The sequence below is a fragment of the Cebus imitator genome, unplaced genomic scaffold (assembly GCF_001604975.1).
Source record: "Cebus imitator isolate Cc_AM_T3 unplaced genomic scaffold, Cebus_imitator-1.0 Scaffold46, whole genome shotgun sequence".
Taxonomy (NCBI): domain Eukaryota; kingdom Metazoa; phylum Chordata; class Mammalia; order Primates; family Cebidae; genus Cebus; species Cebus imitator.
Window position 1 is genome coordinate 319,302 of NW_016107361.1, and position 17,972 is coordinate 337,273.

Consider the following 17,972-nt stretch of genomic DNA (forward strand, 5'->3'; position numbering starts at 1 on the left):
AAAAAAAAAAAAAAAAAAAAAAAAAAAAAAAAAAAAAAAAAAAAAAAAAAAAAAAAAAAAAAAGCATTGGGACCAAAATAAATTTTTTAGCTGTTTAATTACAAAGAGTAAACATAACTTTGGATGTTTTTCATTGTAGACAGCAATAGAGATGAACTTTTTTTTTTAAAAGAGGTTTCTTTTGAACCAATATGTGACCAATGGCCTGGGACAGCCCCAGGAGATCCTGACAACAAGTGCCAAGGGGGTAGGGCTTCAGCTTGGTTTTATACAGTTTAGGCAGGCACGAGACATCAGTCAGTACATGCAAGGTATACATTGGTTCAGTCGGAAAAGGAACGACAACTTGAAAGTGGGAGGGGGGCTTCCAGGTCAGGTGGATTCAAAGATTTTCTGATTGGCAATTGGCTCAAAGACTTTATCTAAAGACCTGGAGTGAATCAATAGGAGGGCCTGTCTCTGGGAAAATGGGTAGTGGAGACCAAGGTTCTTCGGCAGATGAAGCTTCCAGGTAACAGGCTTCAGAAAGAACACACTGTTAATGTTTCTTATCAGAGTCTAGTTAATTCTCTTAGGAGAAAAGACCTGGAAAGGGAAGGAGTGTCTTTACAGAATGATTTTCCTCACAAGCGATAGCTTTGCGGAGCCATTTCAAAATACATCAAAGAAATCTGTTTTATAGTAAAACACTTGAGTTTCTTTCAGGTCCTGCTGTATCTTACTACCAGAGTCTGTTGTCTTCAGGTCTCTGTGTCGATGTTATCCTTGCTCAGCTGTGCCTGAAACCTAAAGGGAGGAGGGATGATGAGGCCTGCCTGACCCCCACTTCCTATCATGGCCTGAACTAGTTTTTCAGGCTAGCTTTGGAATGCCCTTGGGTGAGAGGAGGGGTCCATTCAGATGGCTGGGGAGCTTAGAATTTTGTTTTTGGTTTCCAAGAGACAGTGGTTGGGGTATCCCCAGCAGGAAGGAGAAGGAGGCTGTCTGGAGGAAGGAGCACCAAACACGCACAAAGGACTGGCAGTGGGCAGTCAGGGATGGGAAAGAAGGTGAAAGAGCAGAGAAAAGGGAGAAGGGCCACAACTGGTGGGGACCCAATGCAGCCTGAGCGACATCCAGCCCTACCAACTCAATCCTGAGGGGCCCAGGGTTCCTCTTGGCTCATGTGAGGAAGGAGTGCTCACTCCCTCTAGGTGGATGAGGCCAAAGTCAAGCCCAAAGCTAGGACAGTTATGCGACTCCTACTCCCCCAGGACGTGGCCTGGAGCAGGTGCTGGAGACAGAGCCAGTAACAGCAGAGGCTCCACGGCCAGCAGAACTGATGGTCGCTGTCCAGTGCTGCCCCTGCTGCTTATAATGTCCTTTGAGCAGCTGCTAGTGCTCAGGGTGGCATCCAGGCCCTGCCTTCGGCCCCCAGCCCCAAATCTGCCCTGGGAGACCAGCCAGGGCCGTGGACTGGGAAGGTCCCTAGGAGGGAGCTCACAGCCAAGAGCAGAACTCCTGCTGGCTGTCCTCCCACAAAGCTGCTGTAAGAAACCAGCAAAGGCTCAGATGAGGGAAGAGAGGTATGGGAAGAGGGCAGAATCCATGCTTCTCAAACTGTGCCACTCCATGGTCAGGAGGCTCTCTACCGTCTTGACACACCACCCTTCTTGGCCCTGCTCTGCACCCCTGAGGGCTGCCTGTGTGGACAGCATCGAGGGCTGAAGGGAAGAAAAAGAGGTCAAGGATGGGACTTCCTCCGATCTGCTGCCAGCCTGTAGGGTCACTAAAGCTGGCTCTTTCTATCCACCGAAGGGCACTGCCTCTTTCAAGGTGGCCCTGTCTACATTACTCTTTCTGGGTTCCAGGGACCATTCCCACTCTTTTCCATGCAGGCCAGGGATCTGCTACTACCTTGGGGTGCCTGTATTACCCTCAGGGTTCCCTACACTCTGCTCGCACCTTTATTAATCGTCCCTTTATTAAACCCTCCTTAGATGCCCTGGTTTGCAAGAACTGGCCTTACTTCTGCGCAAGCAGTCCTGGCTCTGGGTTTGGAAACATGGGCAGACCCATGTGTCCCACACAACCTCCTCCTACCTCAGGTCCCAGCCAGGTTCAAGGCCACTCTCCGCTTGTCTCGTCTCCTCCAGCCCACCAGCCAGACTTCAGCGTTCCAAGTCCAAGTGCCTCAGGCCAGAGCCCCATTCCCACAGGGCACTCTTTCTTTGTGACTTCACCCACTGAAGTCACCTGGGAAACAGTGCCAAAGTTCCACCCCAGAGTCTTGGACTCTAGGAGGCAGGAACAGCAGGCCTGGCCAGCCCAAAGGACTCTGTCCAGGATGTAAATGAGCACACTCTGGCCCATGCCCCTTGGGGCTGTAGAGGGCAGCCTCAGAGGCACTGGGCACTCCCAGCATTATGGACGACGCTGCAGTCCTCAAGCGACGAGGCTACCTCCTGGGGATAAATTTAGGAGAGGGCTCCTATGCAAAAGTAAAATCCGCTTACTCTGAGCGCCTGAAGTTCAACGTGGCGATCAAGATCATTGACCGCAAGAAAGCCCCCGCAGACTTCTTGGAGAAATTCCTTCCCCGGGAAATTGAGATTCTGGCCATGTTAAACCACTGCTCCATCATCAAGACCTACGAGATCTTTGAGACATCACATGGTAAGGTCTACATTGTCATGGAGCTCGCAGTCCAGGGTGACCTCCTTGAGTTAATAAAAACCCGGGGAGCCCTGCACGAGGATGAGGCTCGCAAGAAGTTCCGCCAGCTCTCCTTGGCCATCAAGTACTGCCACGACCTGGATGTCGTCCACCGGGACCTCAAGTGTGACAACCTTCTCCTTGACAAGGACTTCAACATCAAGCTGTCTGACTTTAGCTTCTCCAAGCGCTGCCTGAGGGACGACAATGGTCGAATGACATTAAGCAAGACCTTCTGCGGTTCACCAGCCTACGCGGCCCCTGAGGTGCTGCAGGGCATCCCCTACCAGCCCAAGGTGTATGACATCTGGAGCCTGGGCGTGATCCTCTACATCATGGTCTGCGGCTCCATGCCCTATGACGACTCCAACATCAAGAAGATGCTGCGTATCCAGAAGGAGCACCGCGTCAACTTTCCACGCTCCAAGCACCTGACAGGCGAGTGCAAGGACCTCATCTACCGCATGCTGCAGCCGGACGTCAACCGGCGGCTCCACATCGATGAGATCCTCAGCCACTGCTGGATGCAGCCCAAGACATGGGGACTGCCTTCTGTGACCACCAACAAGGAGGGGGAGAGCTCCCGGGGAACTGAAACCTTGAGGACCCCCGAACCTGACTCTGACAAGAGGTCTGCCAACAAGCTGGAGCCTGAGGGAGAGACACAGTCCCAGGCACAGTCCCAGGCAGAGCTCCAGGCACAGCCTGAGACAAAACCCGAGGCGGCGGCACCACCGATGTCCAGGCAGTCGGAGATCCCGGGTTTCCCCAACGAACTGTCGACCAGGGAGACAGAGGGAGGGCCCCCCCAACAGCCTTCAGAGACGCGGGCCTAGTGAGTTTCTTGCGGCCCAGGGAATGCTATGAAGCTCACAGTTTCAAGGCTGAGCTCTGAAGAAGTCAAGGGTCGAGCCAGGGAATGAAGGCAGGCCCAGATGAGCGACTATTTTCATCAGTTTCTTCTCTCTCTCCTTGAACTTGGTAACCCATATGGCTCTCCAGTGGCCCCTAGGTGGATGAGGCCAAAGTCAAATCCAAGGCTGAGATGGTTGTGCGACTCCTACTCCCCCAGGGCGTGAGCCGGAGCAGGTGCTGGACACAGGGCCTGTCTCAGCAGACTGGCCCCACTGGCCACAGCGGCCTGGTGACAGCACGAGCAGGAAAAGCAGCAGGAAGGCACCGCTGTCAGCCTTGGGCACCATTTATCCTCCTTTCATCATCCCCGGGACGGCTGCATGACCCCGCTGGGAGGCTGGACCGGGCCGGACTGAGGGTCAGGGGACTGGGACGGGCCGGGGGTCGGGCGGGGCTGGTCGGGGACAAGGCGCCAGAGGCGGCGGGAAAGAGCTTCGGCTGGGCCGTGGGCTCGCTGGCACTCTGGGCGGCAGCCTCAGGCTCCAACTCCAGCCCTGCGCAAGATCCATAAACTTTTAAAGAAGCCTCAAAAGATACTTTTAAAGTGCTAGAAATCTTGTGCCCCGTATGTGCTTCTTTCAGTATTAGATCCTCAGGAGTAGCACGGCAACTGGAGAAAATGGGAGGAAAGACAAGAAGAAATAGAAACTGACTTAACATCTAGTTTATTCAGTTTTGATTTTTCTTATCTCTGCTGTCTTTCTCTTGTTCAAACCCTATAGTGGTAATATTTGGAAAAGAGCACTTGGAAATTATATTCCTGCTTTTAACTCTTTATTCTTAATCCTTCTCCTCGTAATTGATTTTGTAACTAATTTACTCCTCAGTGCCCCCAGAAGAAAATTTGACAGGTAAAGGAAAATGTTTTATTTTTCTTTCTTCCTTATCAACTTTTTATTTTAATGCTAATATCTGGCCAGGCGTGGTGGTTTACGCCTGTAATCCCAGCACTTTGGGAGGCAAAGGTGGGCGGATCACCTGAGGTCAGGAGTTTGAGACCAGCCTGACCAATGTGATGAAACCGCGTTTCTACTAAAAATACAAAAATTAGCCAGGCGTGGTGACAGGCACCTGTAATCCCAGCCACTTGGGAGGCTGAGATGGGAGAATTGCTTGAACCCAAGAGGTGGGGTTGCAAGTGAGCTGAGATGGCGCCATTGCACTCCAGCCTGGGCAGCAAGAGCGAAACTCCATCTCAAAAACAAAAAAAAGCGAATATCTAATTAATGGACAAATGAATCAGCTAATACTGGAAACAGTATAACATGATAACATGATAGTGAAAAGCATGAACTTTTGATTTCTGTAGGCTGGTTTTGACTCTGTTACTAGATGATCTTGGACAAGTTGGTTAATCTATATGTCTCAGTTTCCTTATCTATAAAATGAGGATAATACAACTTCATTAGGCATGCTATTTATTAATGTGTTTAGTTCTCAACCCTATGGGATGAGTCCTATTGATACTCCCATTTTATAGACGTGAAATTGAGTAAAGTTGTTTTAGGTCTCTTGTCTCTGGGCACATGACAAACACATGGCAGAGCCAAACTTAAAACCCAGGCACTCCAGCTCAGAGCCCACACTGTTAGCTGTTAAACTACAGCCTCAAAGTAGACTATAGCCTCATGGCCAGTTGCAGGAGCAGGAAGAAATCAGGAGTCCCTGAACAGCATCTCTGCCTCTAGCTTTCTAATGCTCCAGGGAGTCCTTCACCCATCCCATTTATATGTAGCTGTCCTAGCCCCTTGTGCCTCAGGATGTGACCTTGTTTGGAAATAGAGTCATTGCAGATGTAATTAGTTAAGATCATACTGGAGTAGGGTGAGACCCTAATCAAATATGACTGGTGCCCAGGAGACAGGCCTGGAACAGAGCCTTTCCTAATGCCCTCAGAGGGAGCAAGGCCCTGCCAACTCCTCAATCTTAGACTTCTGGCCTCCAGAAATGTAAATCACTACCTTTCTGTTGTCTTAAGCCCCTTGGTTTGTGGTACTTTGTCATGGCAGCCCTAGCAAACTAATACACCCAGCATATGCAACTAATCTGGTTAGGCCCTTAGCACTGTTCAATTAGCCATCTCTTCACCTCTTCTCAATTCCCTCCCATAATCCACTGGACAACTCCTCCAACCCTGTCACTACATCAAGCTCCTCCCCTTCCTTTCTCCCTCAGCAGATAATCTCACTTCCTACTCTTCTGAGACCATAGCTACGTCTTAAGAGGGCTCTCAGTTTCCCTCATTATTCTTTGTTGCCACTGGCTACTTTCCTTCTTAAACCATTTCTCTTCCTACCATACATGTTTTAGCTTTCCACAAGGCTTGGTTCCTCTCCTTTCCATTCTCCATGTGCCCCTCTCAGTGTTCATTCTCATTTCCATAAGTTTACCCTGCACTATTAACTGTGAAGCTTATTGCTAAAACCCAGCTTCCCTTCAGAGTACAAGCCCTCATGATCAGTTCTGTCTGCTGTCTCTTTTTGCTGACCATACAACTAGCATGCTCTGACCTCTGTACCAGCTTCTTCTTTCGTCTCTATTTTTCACATTCACCCAGACCCCAAAAGTTACTTTTCCATGCCGTCCTACAAATAAAGTTGCCAAGACCTACTGATTCTTTCTTTGCCTTGCCTCACATATACATGCTTACTAATTCCCACTAGACCATTTCAAATCCTTACCCTGAGCAGTTCTAACAGCCTGTTTACTGCCCTTCCTGTTTACTCTCTCTAGCCTCCAGCCTATCTTTCATACACTGCCAATGTCATCTTCTCAACATAGAATTTTACTTATACTTTATCCCTCAGAGGGCTGGACCTTTGTTGTATAGAGAATAGAGGCCTATCTTAAATCCAGCATTCAAGGCTCCCCTTTAATACAGCTCCAGCTTACCTAAAATAACTAAGGGAGGCCAACTGTCTACATAGGAAGAACTTTACCTGGTGCTCTGCCGTACTAGGAACTTCATGGTCCAAAATTAGATGTTAGCATTCCATCAGGGATGACCTAGCTCAGTGGAGCTAACTCATGTTAATAAAACTTGTAAAAGACTGATGTACGTTCCAGGCTACCAATTTTCCAATTTAGTGGTGAAAAAATAATTACCAAGTGCAATGGAACACATGTATTAACAGAGTCACACATACTGTCTCACTCCCAAGTGGGGAAGAGAAACAGGCAACCAAGTTCTAACCAGAAGGTTGCATGGATCCAGAAGGGCAATCTGTGGCTAATCCCAATGGTATCCTCTGTCTGTGAACTCATGAGCTTTCCTGGCAGTTGCTTAGATCACAGTGACTGTTGTGATTGCATTTCTTTTTTTTTGAGACGGAGTTTCACTCTTTTTACCCAGGCAGAGTGCAATGGCGCGATCTTGGCTCATCGCAACCTCCGCCTCATGGGTTCAGGCAATTCTCCTGCCTCAGCCTCCTGAGTAGCTGGGATTACAGGCACACACCACCATGCCCAGCTAATTTTTTGTATTTTTAGTAGAGACGGGGTTTCACCATGTTGGCCAGGATGGTCTCAATCTCTTGACCTCGTGATCCACCCGCCTCGGCCTCCCAAAGTGCTGGGATTACAGGCTTGAGCCACCGCGCCCGGCCGTGATTGCATTTCAGGCCGGAATGTACAAAGATGTGACCTTGATGAGGTTTTGGTGTTTTCCCACCTACAGGATTATCTCATAGGACATTTTACGTCTATATGCCACTAATGTCGTTCGCTATGTTGTTTTCATTGTTCATTCATTTGCTTATGTGTTTGCTAATTTAGTTCTCAGCCACCTTATTTCCAAATTCTCCTCATGATATGGAGTGCCTTCAGAATTTCTTTGAATAAACTTTAGGCCATGACCCAGCAGCCTCTGAAACCCTGAACAGAACACCACCAACTGCTCTAGCCAGGGCCTGAAAATATGTGTACCACTGTTGAGTCAAAGGTACTAACACTGAATGAGGGAGGAAAATGACCTGAAGAAAAGAGATTGAGAAAAAGGAGTGACGCAGAGCTAAAGGAAAACAAGTGAGGCATTTGTGAGGAATAAGACAGTGCTTTAGTTTACTTGCATTACATGTCCCTTCACCCTCTATATTAGTCAGCCCCGGCTGCCACAACAAAGCACCATAGATTAGGTGGTTTAAATAATAGTAATTTCTGTTTTTCGTGGTTCTGGAGATTAGGAGATCCAAGATTAAAATGCTGGCTGGTGCTGGCTAATGTGCTCTCTCCCTGGCTTGCAGACAGCCACCTTCTCCCTGTGTCCTCACATGGCACAGACAGAAAGATCTCTCTTTCTCTCTCTCTGTGTGTGTGTGTGTTTGTGTGTGTGTGTGCGTGTGTGTCTTCATATAAGGCTACAGTCCAATTGGATTAGGACCCCACCTTTATGACCTCATTTCACGTTAATTACCTCCTAAAGACCCTGACTCCAGATAGAGTCACATTGGCGGTTAGAGCTTCAACATATGAATTTGGGAAGGGGAACACAACTCAGTGTATAGTGCTCCCCCTCAGAAAGAGTATACGTAAAGTTTTGTCCCATTTCCCTAGTGAAGGAGAGCTCATGGATAGTGGGATTCTCAGATACAGTGTGATTAGAGGTATACATTCTGAGCCAACATTATTACCTTAATAGGCCTAGGTTATTAGCTAGACTGAGAAACAATTCAGCCAGATAAGTAAATCTTGTTCTTAGATAAATGAACCTAGGGGCTTCAAAGACAGTCCTATTAAAATGCCTACATTTTATTTAATGTCTTTTGGGCTGTGAGGAATTGAGCCCTTAAACTAAAAAGTCCAACTTTAGTTGGAATTAACTTACTCCTTTACAGAAAGCCAAACTATGTAGACAGGTTTCCCCTTAAATTCTTCCTTGAGATTGGGTTCTTCAGAAGGGGAGGCCTTAAACTGGGTTCCCTAGGAGTACACTTGTGATCAACACCTGTGAGGGAGTGAAAGAAGAAGAATTAGGCACATGGAGAAGCTGAACTGTGACACATTTACAGGAGATGTCTCAACTGATCTTAGGAAGTTCTGGAAATAAGATGGTCTTTCAGCATAGCCAAGAGTTGAGGCAAGAAGGCTAGGCCTTTGTAGCCTCGTATCAAACAGTCATTGGATATGAAGTGTCTCTGGGGAAGGGGAATAAGTGTCTTCCTTCCACAGAAAGCAGTTCCCAGGAAGAGACTCAGTCATAAGCCTTCAGCAGCCAACCCTGCTGGCAGCTGAGAGAACACACGCTTCAGTCGGTAAAGAGGAGTGTGGTGCTGCAACCCAGCATCCACTACAGGGAATAAGGGCAAGGGCAGGGGTCTGTAGGTATTTGTTATACATTAAAATCTGTTGACATTCCTCTACTTGGGATTCAGTTTTTTTTTTCTTGTGGTTACGAGATCATCCTCATAGTAGAGTTTGAAGATTTTATATGTAGGAGCCCTCTGAAGATGCTTGGTTGTGGCCAGCTGAGACTGGTTATTAGTCGTAGAATTAAAATGCCCTACATTTCCAGTCATGTCATTACAGGCATAAGGGAGGGAGGAGCTAGACCCCATTGTACACTTAATTGAAAATTACTGATAGATGATGTGATGAGGAGCAAGTTTCAGACAAGCCTGGACATTTATTTTGGAGGAGCTGGTTTCCACTGAGGTATGTATGGTTTCTACAGCCTTCCTGGAATTTTTTTCCTGAGATTGCTTATGTTCATTTGCTAGAATTAACAGAGAGGTTATGAAGATGGAATATAGTCCACTTTTGTCTGAATGTTCCTCAACACTTGGCTGTTAATTAGTGTGGTTAGGTTTAATGAACTCATTTAATAACAATATTCCTTTGGAGAATTTTATTGAGTACTAAATTCTTAAATTTAATAATGCAAAACATATTTGTATAGTGTTAATAATGGTTGCAAGACTTGCAGAGAGTAAAATACTGGAAGGTTAAGTATAATGGATTAATTAAATAAGAAGGCCCAAATTACCTTTCAAAGTGACTCCATAATAATCTTCACTTTGTTTTAGTGAATAAAGAAGATCATTTCAAATGCCACTTGTGTATGTTAGTTTAAAAGCGATATTCAAAGCTAGCACATTTTGATCAGGGGAAACATAAACACAGCAAAATATTCTGCTTGGCAAACAAAGTTTTGTTTCCTGTACTGATCTATTAAGTCTAATAACTTTATTTTCTTACAAGTCAACAATATGTTTCTTCCATGTACGGAAATCAGTGGGAACTTTCTAGTCAACTCCCAAACAACAGCAGTTTGTATCAGCAGCAGTCCACATATGCATTTGGGAAATGTTTTCAATTGCTTTAATTGCATATTAGTGAAATGACACAAACTTCTTCTTATAGTTTTTCAAAGTAAGCAATTCATTTAAATTGGCTAAGGACTTTTCAGCTGGTATAAATGTCCTGTATGTGATACATTCAAAATTATTTTTAGCAAACTTTTGACGATGATAAATGTATTTTGTAATTCATTATACTAACAAATTCGTTAGACCTGAAGAAAGTGTGTCCCTCAGAGTCCCCACCTGCACGATAGAGATAGAAAAAATATGCCAATTAGGATGTGAGAAGGCAAAATATGATTAAGTTTGTGCACCTTGAGTTGTCCAGAGTCCTCAAAGGCAATTTTGTGGATGAGTTTTGTGGATTTTATTTGTAGAGAGGTAATTACTCCAAACAGGAGTACTGCGGGAGAGTTTTAAACTCATTTTGCACCCCCATCACTTTATAGAGGAGTAAATTTTAAGTTTTTGAAATGTTAAAAAGACTCTCAGTTGTAGTTTCCAATCAAATCCATTCCCATCACATTAGTAAGGCCCATTGGTTAGGAAGGTGTTTAGTTATTTTATCTGAGGCATCACCAGTTCTGGGGTGGGTGACTTAATGATGTCTTCAATGAACCTTTTCCTTTTCTTTGTTCATCTTCACATTTGCCATCCTTAGAATATAGGCTTGTTTACATGCCTATTGCCCCAGGGTCACAAGATGGTTCTACTCACGCAGGTGTTGCTGCATTGTCAGGTACCATGTTTCAGGCATGAAGAACCTAGAAAGAGGAAGTAGGAAATGATGACACCGAATTCAAAAAAAGAAAGCTTTCCCAGAATCTTTAGTGTTTGTTTTGTTGGCTGCACACTATTACATTGTGTGAATACAGCATAACTAACTAGTCCTGGGGATAGATTTTGAGGGGCAGCGTATAGCACCCAGTCTTGGACTAACAGACATTTTGAAGGATGACAATGACCTATAGCTCTCAGATCCGGTGTTAACTTAGTGTTTGTCAAGCCTCCCATGTTTCTAGTTTTGCTTCCCTTGTGGCCCTCATCTGCCAGGGTCAATCTGAGCCTGATCCTTATCTCAGGCCAGGGGGAGATTAGGAGTGAGTCCCAAGTACCCCAGGGCTCTGCATCTGCTAGCATTGGTTCTGAAACCCATGTCCCCACGTTGCCTTATTTCCTGGGCCTGACTGCCTGCCTTGGAAACTTACTAGCCCTCCGTCCCTTGAGGACCTGGCCTGCCTGGCTCTTGTCTGCTCTGTCCAGGAAGGGAAATTCTCTTTGAGCTTCTGCCTGGGTTCCACCCTCAGCTGACAGACTCACTTGATGATGCCTGGTTGCCATAGCTTCAGAGTATTTCCAACTCCCAGGGCATAGGTTCCTAACCTCTTTCTATGCATCTTCCCTCCATCCACTTCCACCACCCCCAGCATGGTTAACAAGGTTATACATGGTTTAAGAAGTTAGATAGATACTAGATACTCAAATTCCTAAGGAAAGACAACACTCTTCTGTCCACCTGGCCTATTCCAATTCTTTCCTTTGTAACACTGATCACACTTTTAGCTGTTTCTTCTCATGTTTGCCTCTATAACTTATAATAACTTGCTTATATTACTGTTTCTTCAAGTTTTCTTCAATTGTAGATATTGTGTATTGATTTTAGACCAAGGAATATGTGGATTTAAGCCCTCCCTCCAAATATGCTCTCATTTCCTCTTTGCTTACTCTCTTAATCATAATGTTTGATTAGATCACTATTCTCACTTCTTGTCACATAGGAGAAAAATAGAATTGTTTCTTGTTTATGCCACTTTTACTCGGTCATTGGTTATATGCAGCCAAGCCCAGCAGACTGTGTTTCTATCTTGTGAATGCCCTCCTTTTGATGGTGTCCCTCTCCTTTAGCTTCCTGAGAAGCGTATGTGACAGCTAATGTTTTGAGATATATCTTGATTCTGCCCTTTCATTTGATGGATTGTTTGACGGGGCACAGAATTTGAGGTTGGAAATTGTTTTCTCTTGGAATTTTGAAGTGAGTGTTTATTCTAGCACTCAGTATTGTTATTAAAAGTAGGTGCCAGGATTCCCAATCCTTTTATGAGACCTGTTGTTGTTTCTCTTTTTCTCTTCTGAAAGCTTTTGGGATCCTCTCTTTGCCCAGTGTTCTGATATTTCATGTCTTTTTAAAAAAATTGATTCTGCGGATGCTATCTTATGGAAGCTGATATCCTTAAGTTCCAGGACATTTCTGAAATTGTAGCTATAATAGTTTCCTCCCCTCTATCTTCTTGGCCATTCTTTCTGGAACTCAACCAATGTGATTTGGATGTCAGGTATTCTAAAGTGAGCCTATTTTGACCTTTTCTTTCATGTTTTCTAGTTCGTTGTTTTTCACTCCTAGCATTGCTATTCTGTTTTCTGGGAGATTTTCTCAATTTTATTTTTCAATTCTTATATTAAAATTTTAGTTTCTGCTTTTAAGAGTTTTTTTATGTTATTGTTATTCTGAGTGTGCTTTTTGATTTTTTAATTTTTAATTTTTTTTTTCAGAGTCTCACTCTGTCACCAGACTGCAGTACGATGGCACAATCTCAGCTCACTGCCACCTTTGCCTCCCGGGTTCAAGCAGTTCTCCCTCCTAGCCTCCAAGTAGCTAGGATTACAGGCACCCGCCACCATAAGCCAGCTAATTTTTGTATTTTTAGGAGAGACAGAGTTTCACCATGTTGGTCAGGCTGGTCTCAAACTCCTGACACCAAGTGATCCGCCTGCCTTGGCCTCTCAATGTGCTGGGATTACAGGCACGAGTCACCACTCCTGGACTGAATGGTCTTTTTAAAACTTCTTCTTATTGTTCTCTGAAAATCATGTAATTGTTTAACTCTATACTAATGTCCATAATAGGTCTTTGGAAGTTTTCTTATTTTCTAGCATTATTTTTGTTTCCTCTGAGTTCTTTTTCATATTTTTTGTTTGTTTTTGTCTCTTTTATATTAGATGCCCTCTCTAAATACCTAGTAGTTCTCAGTTGTTTCTGATATTTAAGGATGAGGCACAACAAAGCTGATTAGAGGGTGTGCGTGTGTGTGTGTGTGTGTCTGTGTCTGTGTGTGTGTGTGTGCGTGTGTCTGTATGTGTGTAGAGTAGGACTTTTTGACTAGTGGGATTAACCATAGGATGATCTTCCCTCCCCTTCCTAATATATACAGGTATTTTCTTTTGGCCCAGGCAGTATACCCAGAGGGATGTCCTCCAGTCTGCCATCTGGGTGCTATAAAGCTAGTAGCCATGGTTATCAGAGCTGAGTGGGGGAAAAGGGGCCAACAGTTCTACCATTCTCCATGTAGATTTTGCCTGAATTCTCCAGTTTCAGGGTGATAACCTTATCCTATGAGTGATAACCCTGAGTCCAGAATCAACTAGGGTTCAGCCACTGTAGAAAATAAATTTGTTTTCTGCCTGGGTTGAGATGATTTGACTGTGTTGGGTTGGGGATGGGAAATAGAGATCTAATGGCTTCTTGCGCACACCTCCAACTAATTCTTCTGTTTTGAGTTTCACCTGCATTCACTGGCTCTCCTATTTCTGAGCCTGGCCAAGATCTTGTCTCAGTCTGGCTTTCTCTGGTAAGCTGATCCCACTCATCTATATGCCTTGTAACTTGAAATTTAGTTGTTCTAATCACTTCTGTTCACCTCATTATTATACCAGTTAATTCTCATTATTCACAGTAATTATGTTCTACAAAGTTGCAGCAAATACTGAACTAGTAAATACTGAATTGTTGCTTCTAGGGGAAACACAGGGTTAGATTCTTGTGAGCCTAGAATCAACACATAGCTTTGTGTTATGTATACTTCTCTTTAAAGACACCGTGCTTAATAAATACTGTCGATTCATTAACATTGAGCTCATGGCCAACAACACTGTCACTCATGTCTGAACAAAGCTTATCTAACATGTATTTTCTTTGCAAGCACTTGGGAAACTAGACAGCCCTTCAGCACTATGCTTGGGGACCACTTTAGGCAGCAAAGTCAACAAAAAGCACGAAGATATGAAAAACATGCACTAAATAGACCATGGAAAGGACGATGTTTACAGTATGAGATCCAGAACAAAGGCAATGTGGCTTTGTTCAGCCTCTGCTGAGCACTTGTGTGTTGGACGACTCAAATTTTCACCACTCTGAGCACATTTACAAATAATTGTGGAAAACACCATGAATATTGACTTGGGGCTACAGGTAAGTTTTAGTGAGTAGACAAGTTTGAAAACAGAATCCATGACTCATGGAGATCTCTTTTAGTTTTGTGCCTTTTTAATTATTTTACCCTTTTAGAATAGTTTCAGGAGGGATTGAACGGGAACAAGAAAGGTAACTAAGTATATTAAATCCACTGTGTATAACTAGAAGTCTCTGTCATCCCAGTCATTTTTTAGAGGACTCACTAATTCCTACTTATCTGATGCCATGTCAGATTTCTTCTAGCTCCTCCAACTCATTCTGCCACCTCCATCCTTTTGCATCTCCATTGGGCCCATCCAGGTCCAGATTCCAAGGCTCCTCGAGTCACTCAGGCCTGCTGCAACAAGCTGGGCCATACCTGATCGTGCCACGACATCCTGAAGATGATGTGTGGGTCTTCACACATCCTATAATCAATGATGTACTGAAGCTGGCCCATACTTGCTTGCAAAAGCAAACTGCTAAATTTTCAGGAAATTCATGAGCTATTATTAAACATAACGGTTGTTTAAAATTAAATCATCTAATCAATTAAATAGACCAAAAATAATTTAACTTAAAATTATGTCATAGAAGCTTATAATCAAATAAATCACATGAACAACAAGTGTAATATATGCTCAAACTCATCATTTACTATTTATTTTTCTATATTTACAATTATCCGTGCCGTTGGGGCTATTTATCTCTTGTATCTGTATGGTGGAAATACTGTGTCATGGGTGTGCTACAGCACATCTCTAACCAGTCTCTTCACTAGATGTCATATTCAGTGATGTTGACCATGATAGTTTCATATCAACCATAGCAGGAGTGTATTTACCATGGAAATCAGCAAATGCTCCAAATCAAGGCTTTTTCTCCCCAGAGAGCCCATTGTTAAACTTTCACCAACACAGCACTGACTGAATTAACTATAATTTTTTTTCCATTTATTTATTTTATTGCATTTTAGGTTTTGGGGTACATGTGAAGAACATGCAAAATTGTTGCATAGGTACACACGTGGCAGTGTGATTTGCTGCCTGCCTCCCCATCACCTACATCTGGCATTTCTCCCCTTGCTATCTCTCCCCAGCTCCCCACCCCCCACCGTCCCTACCCTATTTCCCCCCAACTGACCCCAGTGTGTAGTGCTCCCCTACCTGTGTCCATGTGTTCTCATTGTTCAACACCCGCCTATGAGTGAGAACATGTGATGTTTGATATTCTGCTGTTCTGTCAGTTTGCTGAGAATGATGGTTTCCAGGTTCAACCATGTCCCTACAAAGGACCCAAACTCATCGTTTTTGATGGCTGCATAATATTCCATGGTGTATATGTGCCACATTTTCCCTGTCCAGTCTATTGTCGATGGGCATTTGGGTTGGTTCCAGGTCTTTGCTATTGTAAACAGTGCTGCAATGAACATTCGTGGGCACGTGTCCTTATAGTAGAACGATTTGTAATCCTTTGGATATATACCCAGTAATGGGATTGCTGGGTCAAATGGAATTTCTATTTCTAGGTCCTTGAGGCATCGCCACACTGTCTTCCACAATGGTTGAACTAATCTACACTCCCAACAGCAGTGCAAAAGTGTTCCTTTTTCTCCACATCCTCTACAGCATCTGTTGTCTCCAGATTTTTTAATGATTGTCATTCTAACTGGCGTGAGATGGTATCTCAATGTTGTTTTGATTTGCATTTCTCTGATGACCAGTGATGATGAGCATTTTTCATATGTTTGTTGGCCTCATGTATGTCTTCTTTTGTAAAGTGTCTGTTCATATCCTTTGCCCACTTTTGAATGGGCTTGTTAGTTTTTTTCTTGTAAATCTGTTTTAGTTCTTTGTAAATTCTGTATATCAGTCCTTTGTCAGATGGGTAAACTGCAAACATTTTTTCCGATTCTGTTGGTTGGGAATTCACTCTAATGACTGTTTCTTTTGCTGTGCAGAAGCTGTGGAGTTTGATTAGGTCCCATTTGTCTATTTTGGCTTTTGTTGTCAATGCTTTTGGTGTTTTGGTCATGAAGTCCTTGCCTACACCTATGTACTGAATGGTTCTGCCTAGATTTTCTTCTAGGGTTTTTATGGTGTTAGGTCTTATGTTTAAGTCTTTAATCTGTCTGGAGTTAATTTTAGTGTAAGGTGTCAGGAAGGGGTCCAGTTTCTGCTTTCTGCACATGGCTAGCTTTCCCAACACCATTTATTGAATAGGGAATCCTTTCCCCATTGCTTGTTTTTGTCTGGTTTGTCAAAGATCAGATGGTTGTAGATATGTTGTGTTGCCTCTGAGACCTCTGTTCTGTTCCATTGGTCTATATCTCTGTTTTGGTAGCAGTACCATGCGGTTTTGATTACTGTAGCCTTGTAGTATAGTTTGAAGTCTGGTAGTGTGATGCCTCCCGCTTTGTTCTTTTTGCTTAGAATTGACTTGGCTATGCGGGCTCTCTTTTGGTTCCATATGAAGTTGAAGGTGATTTTTTCCAGTTCTGTGAAGAAGGTCGTTGGTAGCTTGATGGGGATAGCATTGAATCTGTAAATTACTTTGGGCAGTATGGCCATTTTCATGATATTGATTCTTCCTAACCATGAACATGGAATGTTATTCCATCTATTTGTGTCCTCTCTTATTTCATTGAGCAGTGGCTTGTCGTTCTCCTTGAAGAGGTCCTTTACGTTCCTTGTTAGTTGTATTCCTAGGTATTTTATTCTCTTTGTGGCAATTGTGAATGGAAGTTTGATTTGCCTCTCTTTAAATCTGTTATTGGTGTATAGGAATGTAAGTGATTTTTGCACATTTATTTTGTATCCTGAGACTTTGCTGAACTTGCTTATCAGTTTCAGGAGATTTGGGGCTGAGAAGATGGGGTCTTGTAGATATACAATCATGTCGTCTGCAAATAGAGACAATTTGACTTCCTCCTTTCCTATTTGAATGCCCTTTACTTCTATTTCTTGCCTGATTGCTCTGACTAGAACTTCTAATACTATATTGAATAGCAGTGGTGAGAGACGGCATCCTTGTCTGGTGCCACATTTCAAGGGGAATGCTTCCAGTTTTTGCCCATTCAGTATGATATTGGCTGTTGGTTTGTCATAAATAGCTTTTATTATTTTGAGATACGTTCCATCAATACCTAGCTTATTGAGGGTTTTTAGCATAAACGGCTGTTGAATTTTGTCAAAGGCCTTCTCTGCATCAATTGAGATAATCATGTGGTTTTTGCCTTTGGTTCTGTTTATGTGGTGTATTACGTGTATAGACTTGGGTATGTTGAACCAGCCTTGCGTCCCTGGGATGAATCCTACTTGATCATGGTGGATAAGCTTTTTGATGTGCTGTTACAATCGGCTTGTCAATATTTTATTGAAGATTTTTGCATCTATGTTCATCATGGATATTGGCCTGAAGTTTTCTTTTCTTGTTGAGTCTCTGCTGGGTTTTGGTATCAGGATGATGTTGTTCTCATAAAATGATTTGGGAAGAACCCCTTCTTTTTGTATTGTTTGGAATATTTTCAGAAGAAATGGTACCAGCTCCTCTTTGTATGTCTGGTAGAATTCGGCTGTGAACCCGTCTGGACCTGGGCTTTTTTTGGGTGGTAAGCTCTTAATTGCTGCCTCAACTTCAGACCTTGCTATGGTTCTGTTCAGGGTTTTGGCTTCTTCCTGGTTTAGGCTTGGGAGGAGGCAAGTGTCCAGGAATTTATCCATTTCTTCCAGGTTTATTAGTTTTGTGCATAGAGTTGTTTGTAATAATCTCTGATGATGGTTTGAATTTCTGTGGAATCTGTGGTGATATCCCCTTTATCATTTTTTATTGCATCAATT

At 43.7% G+C, this 17,972-nt stretch overlaps 2 protein-coding genes across 2 annotated transcripts in view; both read left to right on the plus strand.

Annotated features, from left to right (window-relative positions):
• Positions 1-17,972, plus strand: part of MCC (MCC regulator of WNT signaling pathway) — a 460,356-nt gene that overhangs the window by 44,979 nt on the left and 397,405 nt on the right. The gene's annotated exons all lie outside the window — the stretch shown is intronic.
• On the plus strand, positions 2,270-4,268 carry TSSK1B (testis specific serine kinase 1B). The gene has a single exon (XM_017527180.2). The coding sequence runs from the start codon at positions 2,406-2,408 to the stop codon at positions 3,528-3,530; it is 1,125 nt and encodes a 374-aa protein (XP_017382669.1). The 5' UTR covers positions 2,270-2,405; the 3' UTR covers positions 3,531-4,268.

What these genes read in the sequence shown, in the direction of transcription:
- TSSK1B (XM_017527180.2), top strand. Translation starts at nt 2,406, where the DNA reads ATGGACGACGCTGCAGTCCTCAAGCGACGAGGCTACCTCCTGGGGATA.